Source organism: Fukomys damarensis, unplaced genomic scaffold (assembly GCF_012274545.1).
Source record: "Fukomys damarensis isolate Sample0158 unplaced genomic scaffold, DMR_v1.0_HiC HiC_scaffold_32, whole genome shotgun sequence".
NCBI classification, from domain to species: Eukaryota; Metazoa; Chordata; class Mammalia; order Rodentia; family Bathyergidae; genus Fukomys; species Fukomys damarensis.
The window spans coordinates 46,778,614-46,786,870 of NW_022900944.1; the positions used below are offsets into that span (position 1 = coordinate 46,778,614).

An 8,257-nucleotide genomic window follows, 5' to 3' on the forward strand; every position below is an offset into this window, starting at 1 on the left:
AGGAGGAGTAAGGAGGAGGAGAAGAAGGAGAAGGAGAAGGAGAAATTACAACACTTGACTGCTTCAGGTCAGAGAACGTTTACTGAAGACCTGGAGATACGCAATCTTAAAATTGGCAGGGGCTTGGACACAAGAGGTGCTCTACTCAACTTTCTGTTGCCGGGACAAGATCCTGGACACACACAGTTTAAAGGAGGCAGGGTTTAGTTTAGTACCTGGGTGACTCGCTCCAGAAGCACCGTGCAGAAGGGTGTGGTGGAGAAACAGAGTGAGCAGGGAAGAACCAGAGAGGAAAGGGCCAGGACCACGTGCAGTCCCCAAGGCCATGCCCCACGGCTGGCCAGAGTCCCTGGAAGCTGCCTCACTCACTTCCGCGCTCCTGTCTCTCAAGCCAGTCAGGCTGAGGATCAAGAAGAGCCATCATCACTGCCACGCTACTTTGCACCCTCCCAAGTGACACATGGATGCAGCACCAGGTCTGTAGCCGAGGGAGCGCATTTCCTGCTTCAGGGAGAGGCAGCGCCCACCACCCAGCCGCTCACCTCGGTTGAAGTGTGGTTCACTGTGAGTGCATGAGTAAACACGGGACAAACTGCCCACCCGTACCTGCCTGCCATGGCTCCCAGCCCACAGCCGGCCTGGGAAGGTTGTGATGATGTCGTTAGTCTCCTCTCTAGGGCTGGGTTGCAGGTGGAGCTCTGGGACTTCATTTCAAAAGCCTCCCACTGTGCTCAGAATTTGGGATTTCCTTTAGTGGTAAATTACTGTGGTTGTCCGAATTGTTTTCTGTGCTCAAGCCACACACGTATTAGAGACGTGCTTGTTGCCTGTCTGTGAAAGTAACTTGGGAACGGATGTGGATAAATCTGTTTGGAATTAAATGAAGCTGCTTGCTGAACACCTGGATTACTGCACACAACTTCATCTCCTGAGTTCCAGACCTGAAGGTTCCCCCTGGGAACTGGCCTTGGATAAATGCACCAGGGTCACTAGGATATGTTACAATTTAAATACATTCATCTATTTACACATCAGAATCTCCTGGCAATAGCTCCAAAGAGTGCAGATATTCTTGATCTATGCTTAGAATCCTTTTACTCTGCAAAGTTGTTATTTCTCAGGACTGTTTCAAGCACTTCCATTCATAACGAATATGAATAAAGTTTACATGTCATGGCAAGAATTATTGAATGGTTCAAGCAAATTTTTTCTTGTCATTAAATATTTATATACTTTGACACTCCTTGGGCAGAGGGATTCTAAATGAGAAAACTAGTACACTGCAGGCACCTGATAAACAGTCAATAAATTAATAAATGATTTCTTTGGAAGTAATGAATTTTAGGATATGAGCAAACATAGACCTATCTCAGATTTTTATTTGATATCCTGTACTGGGGCAATAGTAGCAGCTGGTAAATTTTCATCTAAATCCACCATGAACAAACAGAGCAGATTGCTTCCAGTCAAAGAGAAACTACTGCCAAGAAAGTGGGTGCAAAGCTCACACCTTTAAGTTTTTCCCAGTTCCTTGTCATTTCTGTTTCAGAGGTCCTTGAGTCAGCCTCAATTTCCCACCTTGAATAAATCATACTTTTATTGGGAGAGAGCCTCTTTCATGAAAAGATGTACCTGTGCAGGCGTGTATACACACACACACACACACACACACACACACACACACACATGCACATGTGTGCACGACTGTGTATATAACTGCCTGCTAAGCTGTGGTCACTGGTCTGTGCTGGGTATACTCATGAATGACCCCTTTCCTTACTGACCAGGAGAAACATGTACCCAGCGCTGTCTGCGCCTGCGTCTGGGGCTCCGTTCCTGACCCGCACAAGGTGTGTTAGGGTCTCTGCTGCGCTCCCTCCTCTCATCGTGTCAGCCCTGCCTGTCCTCTCTGCACGTACACTCCTGTCTCTGCCACCCTGGTCACAGGCAAGGCAGCCCAGCTCTGGGAAAGCACTCTTGCAGCTCGTCCCAGGTGGTTCCCACCCGGCCCCAGCCCTGCCACCCAGATGGACCTGGGCCCTGACCTGTTCCTAGGCTGAGTCACCCCACCCGAGTCTGTGAGCGCACCCTGAGCTCACTGCCGCTCTCCTCCTTCCGTGCGTGGATGGATACAGTGGTTGGTTCCCTGGTGGCTGGTGGGCATCTGTGGTACTGAACAGAGCTGCTCTTCAGCCTCTGTGTCTCTGGTGGACCGCCAAATCATCTTAGGGGTGGGTAGCTACTGCTCTCGGGGGAGGAGGCTTAGCCTGGGTGTTCCAGGCTGAGCATGCCAGTTTGTCCTCCTACCCGCAGGAGGGACAGTTTTCAGCACCCCGCGTCTTCCTGAACATTTGATCTTGTCTGTTTTTAACTTCAGCCTCCTGGCCAGTGTGCGGTGACACCCTCTTGTCTCTTCTCGTACTCCCCCACCGTGAGATCTTGACCAAACCTCTTTCATGCCTCTGGGCCCTTCGGTTAGTGTGCCAGGTCTCTAATCGTCTGTTTGCTTATTGCTAGAAGCAGGGATATAAACTGTGGGCGTGGTCTGATAAGGTCAGCACACCTAATTTTGAAACTCTATGAAGAGAGACTTCTTGAATATATATCATTTGTCCAGTGCACATAAGAAACCCTCCAGGAGCACGAATGACCTTTTATAACTGATCTGCTGTGTGCAAATAAACTGTGTGGGTGTTTGTGTGTGTGTGTGTGTGTGTGTGTGTGTGTGTGTGTGTGTGTTGAATACCTGAGCACTTTCCCAGGCTCACGGATGTTAACAATGGCACATAAAGATGGGGGGAGAGATAGACACGCAGGCAATCGTGTCACAGCAACCCTGCCAGCAACAGTGAAGGAACCCTAACCACCCAGAGGGTTATTAATATTGCAGCAACTCAAGTGATGCCGAGCGAAGTCCATTTCTGGAGCCTCACTGCTCCCAGGGAGTGTCCTAACTTACAGGGGCGATCGGAGTGCACGGTGAGAGTTAAAGTGTATTACAGAAGATGCAGTGCCACGAGTCCCCTCAAAATGCTGCCCATTCCTTCAAATGCACTTAGCCCACCGGCCTTCTTGCTTTCCGAGGTTGTCCTGGAAGGCCTCCTTTGAAAAAAGACTGCTGCTGGCCGGTGTCATATGATAGAAAGGCAGGCTCGTTAAACAGATTACACTGTGCTCCCACCTACTCCTCGGATCCAGCACTGCGTGACACCCGGCTCTTCCTCAAAGTCGAAATGACCCTGAAAAGTCAGCATTCTGAGTCCATTCAGGACATCCGGGCAGCTATGGCAGCTCGACTCGAGAGACTCATGAAGGAGGACTCCAGTTCTGCCTCAGAAAGGGCTGAGAACGAGGGGATAAGTGTGTTTGAGACAAAGGAGAGGATTTTGAGAGAGGTTAATGGCCATGTGTCATTTACTGTAATAAATTAAAAAACATCTAAACATTTGCCGTGGTTTTTGTTCCACAAGAAGGATCTGTGCAAGGACTGACTGTAGCCTGAGACCCGGGATAGAGCGGTAGTTAATTGTGGTGTCAGTTTGAATCAATTAAGAAACATCTAGCAGATTGGTGGAGCACAGGGCTGAGTGTGTCTGGACGATTAATTTGCAAGCCCCAAACTGAAGAGGGAAGACGCACATTGGACGTGAGTGGCACCAACCAATAGGCTTGCAGCCTGGATGGGGTAAAGAAGGGAAAGAAGAAGCCTGCCCTTTATGCTGCTCTGGAGGTGCTCTGGCCTTCCTGTCCCCTTTGGGGGTTCATCTCAGTTCCTTCACTCTTCCAGTGCAGGTCTTCAGCCACCCCTGTCCTTGCCCAAGGGGCTCCTGAACAGGGATGAAAGTTATGTGTGGGCTCCACAACGTGGACTTCACCCATCAAGGCGGATCCAGCCACTGCTGAACGCCCAGTATACCAGCAGCAGAGACCTGCGCTGGGTCCCGGATACGGCAGCATTCCCTGGGGCGATCAGGCTGAGACCGGCGGAGGGTTGACGATGTTGGACTGCTTCCATCACAGGAGGGGCAGTGCCTGGCCCTCACTGGCATAGACTTTTATTCTGGCAATGGATTTGCCTTCCCTGCATGCAAGGCTTCCACCAAACCACCATCTGTGGACTCAGAGAATGCCTTATCCACTGTTAGGGAATTCCACACAGCATTGCCTCTGACCAAGGAACACATTTTGGGAGGCAACGGGCTCACACTCAGGGAATTCACTGGTCTTACTACATTGCTCGCCATCCAGAAGCAGCTGGATTGACAGAAAGGTGGAATAGTCTTTCAAAGATGCAGTCACAACACCAGCTAAGTGGCAATAGCCTGCGAGGCTGGGGTAAGGTTCTTCAAAAGGCTGTGTACGCTTTGAATCAGTGCCCAGTCCATGGTACTGTCTCCCATAGCCAGCATTCACAGGTCCAAGAACCAAGGGGTGGAAGTGGGAATGGTACCACTCACCATTACCTTGCGACTCACTAGTGAAACTTTTGCTTTCTGTTCTTGTGACCTTGTCTTCTGCTGGCCTAGAGGTCTTGGTTCCAAAGCAGGGAAGACTCATATCAGGAGGCGTAACAGTGGTTCCACTGAGCTGAAAGCTAAGACTGGACCCTGGTCATTCTGGGCTCCTCATGCCTTTGAGTAACAAGCTAAAAAGGGAGCTATGGGTGATGGACCTAGTCTATCAAGAGGAAGCCGGATTATTATTCTATCATGGAGAAAGAATATATTTGGAGTGCAGGATCCCTTTGGGTGCCTCCTAGTGTTAGGTCTGTTATTAACGTCAATGGAAAACTACAACAGCCCCATCCAGGCAGAAGGACAAATGGCCCAGAACCTCAGGAAGATATGGGTCACTCTGCCAGGCAAGGAACCAAGACCTGTATAGGTGTTTGCTGAAGGCTAAGGGAATATAGAACAGGTAGTAGAAAGCAGTTCTAAACACCAGCTATGACAGCATGACCAGTTACGAAGTGAGGACTTGTTAATACGCTTGTGTATGTATTCACATATATTAAGCAGGCATCTTTGTTTTCTTCCTCTGTAACATAATGCTGTTGATAGTATCGTTTCTTAAGTATTGCAAACTTATATTATAATGTTTAAGTTATGAAATGTCAGGAAAAGAGTAAGCATTACCACCCCCACACCGTTTGCCTTCTATTCTGAGAAGGGAATTAGTGTGCTTCCCTATGTATGCAGACAGTTGTATCATGTTAGATGGAACTATGATCTCGCTATTGTATTTGGAGGCTGAGTATGGTTTAGGGAAATGTGGCTGACTGTCAAGTTAGCAAGGGGTGGATTGTGATAGTTGTGGTGTCAGCTTGAATGGATTAGGACATGCCTCGTAGCTGAGCAGGTTACTGGGGCACGGTTCTGGGTGTTTCTTGATGACATGTAAACCACAAACTGATGAGGGAAAACCCATGCTGGATGTGACTGGCACCAACCAATAGGCTTGTAGCCTGGATGGGATAAAAAGGGAAAGCAGAAGGAAGTCTGCCCCTTTTTGCTTCTTTGGAGGAGCTCTGGTCTTTGTCATCACCAGTTCCTTCAGCCTCCAACACAGACGCTTCTGTCTTCCAAAGCAAACCCTTGCGTGTTCCAAGAAGGACCCGTACTGAACTCTGCAGTGAGCTCCAGGTCTTCGACTTTAAGCTGGATCCTCTGGCTCTCAAGGACACAGATGACCATCTTGCATTCTTCTACATGTGACTTTTCAGGTGGCCATGTAAGCCTACTTTGGTAATCCATATATACAATATGACAGACAATATTAAACTGTTCCTGTAGTAAAAACCCCAAGATGCCTTCACATAGGGGCACAGGGGACATACGAATTTTGGGGACACGTCTGTAGCAGGCACTGAGGGAGTTGGAGCACCTCTGAGGGATTTGGGCAGAAGCCACTGTCGGAGGAACCCTTCCTCTGTTGCCTGCCTACCGGTTCCACTGCCACCAAGGAGGCTGGGCAGAGTAGAGAGTACTTGAGTAGAGAGTACTAGAGAGTAGAGAGTTTTCTTGGGTACAAAGTTCAGTAGGAGGAGCAGGAGAGTCGGGGGAGGGCGAACAGGGAGATCAGGAGGCCCAGGACTGGGGGCGTGGAGAGGGAAAGGCAGAGACAGAGGCCACACCGCTGAGGTCTCGTGCACCTCCCAGGAGCTGGGCCCTCAGTGAGGCCAGGGAGGTGACCGCCACAGAGGCAGATTGTTCCTGGCCGGCAATCAGCAGCCAGGTGGAGTTGAAATGCTGTGTCTACTTTTCTGGATGTCTCTCACCTGTGTCCTTGTTCCCCTATGATGAAGGCGGAAGACAGGATGTGCACACACGTGCAACACACACACACACACACACACACTCTCTCTCTCTCTCTCTCTCTCTCTCTCTCTCTCTCTCCTGGTCCCCACTAGTCCTAGGAGGCAGGAACAATTCCATTTAGCTATAAATTGTCTTTCCTGCAGGTCCCAAACAGCTGATGGTTGGCAATGTCGCGTAATTTGACCTAATATTATCAGCTCAATTAATCAGCGGAGGAAATGGTGACTTTGGGTCATTGATCTTCGCTCAGGGCCACGCACTGTGTGAGCCAGGAAGCTGGGTTGAGGAGGGGCCTAACTCAAAACCCGTCCTGGCTGTGACGGGCAGTGCCACGGGAAGCTGTGACTGGGGGATGTGCTTTAGCTGCTAGGATGAGACCCATGTGACACCCCTGGGAGCCACAGAAGACAGAAAGATACATGGGGAGCAGCTGGTGGGTGAAATAGGGACGTGACAGGGAGGCAGGGGGGTGAGTGGGCTGCTGTAGAAATCGGGACAAAACCCGCGTGGATCGCGATGCAGGCAGGAACAAGCAGAGAGAGATACCATATTCACTTTTCACCAGCACCATTCCTAGCACACAGTAGTTGCTTAATAAATGTCCAGGCAATAAGAACAGAAGGAGTCAGGCCCAGTGGTGCACACCTGTAATCTCAGCTTTCTGGGAGGCTGCGGCAGCAGGATCTCAAGTCAGAGCCCAGTGTGGGCAGATTAGAAACTTAGTGAGCCCCTACCTCAAAATAATAACAAAATAGATAATGAAATGGGGTGGGATGTACCTTAGTGCAAAGGCTCAGGGTTGTTCAATCCCCGGCTCCACCACCACCACTGCCACCAAAAAAAAAAAAAAAAAAGAGTGGAACCAAACAGGGGAGGCTGGACATCGGCCCTAGGCAGCAGGATCACCTCTTGGGGACAATTGTCCTCGGGGCCAGCCTCCGTGGAGGGCGCCCTGCAATGTCTATAGTGACACCTGCTGCCCATAAAGAGGGTGGACTCCTGTCCTTTTCAGCTAAAGGGGCAGAGTGGAAACTTGAGCGTGTCCTTGTGCTGCCTGCCGCGTGTGTAAGATCAGTGTAGGTTTAAGGCACACTTGTGAGCGGAAACGAGTGTAAGCACGCACAGGAGGGCCCAGGCCCTTCTGAGGCCCGAGGAGTTCTGGCTTCTGGAGGCGCTATTCCCCACCGCAGTGAACATGAGAACACTCTCAAGGAATTTGTGCTTTAAAAACACTTTTCACTTGGATTGATTTGGTGCCAAGGAGCTCATTTACTTTCTGATCGCTTCTGACTTCTTGGTGATCGTGGTCTTAGGAAATCCATACCGAGTGATTTCTAATTTACAAACGTAAGCAAACGTTTGCCAATCGGTGAATTACAATTATGAAGTTGGCACGCTGGCTCGCTATGTTTTGGGGCCTTTATTTGAACATTTCTGTGTTTTTTCCTTTTCTTTCTGTCTTTTTTTTTTTGTATTGTGAAACCAGAAAAATTTCTTTTTCAGTCTCCAACATCTCCATAGGTCCTTGGAAGCCCAGATGAGTGAGGTGGCCTTAAACAGCGCCGGCGATGGGTGTGATTGGCCAACTGTTGATAAACGTCAATTAAGTCCCTCATTGAAGGTCACTGGGCGTGGGCCCGGCGGGGAAAGAGAACCTCCTCCCTTGCTTCCGCTGTCGCTCCCCATTCCCACACTTACACCAGTGCTGCTCGCCCCAAGACAGGCTGGACGAGGGGGACACAGGCCACCTGGGGGTGGGGCAGGGTGTCCCCGGGGTCCACGCTGACTCCGAGTGGACGCTCAGCACTCCGGGTCGCCGGCTTTCTCCGGCCTTGCGGGGCTGCGGGCCATGGCCCTCCCACGTGACAGGTGAGCCGCCTCGGGACACGTGCTCAGGGCTTCCTCTGGATGGCGGGCTCCGCGGCCCCGATGACTTGGCG

At 50.4% G+C, this 8,257-nt stretch overlaps 1 protein-coding gene across 2 annotated transcripts in view; it reads left to right on the forward strand.

The window, feature by feature from the left end:
* Irf8 (interferon regulatory factor 8) overlaps window positions 1-8,257 on the forward strand; it is a 78,635-nt gene that overhangs the window by 51,737 nt on the left and 18,641 nt on the right. Inside the window, exon 1 of one of the 2 annotated variants that reach the window (XM_010627490.2) lies at window positions 8,150-8,186. The exons of the other annotated variant lie outside the window; for it this stretch is intronic. Within the exon in view, the coding sequence (XP_010625792.1) occupies window positions 8,167-8,186 (20 nt within the window). The 5' untranslated portion in view covers window positions 8,150-8,166. Of the gene's footprint in view, window positions 1-8,149; window positions 8,187-8,257 lie in introns of those variants that run through there. 2 annotated transcript variants of the gene reach the window in all.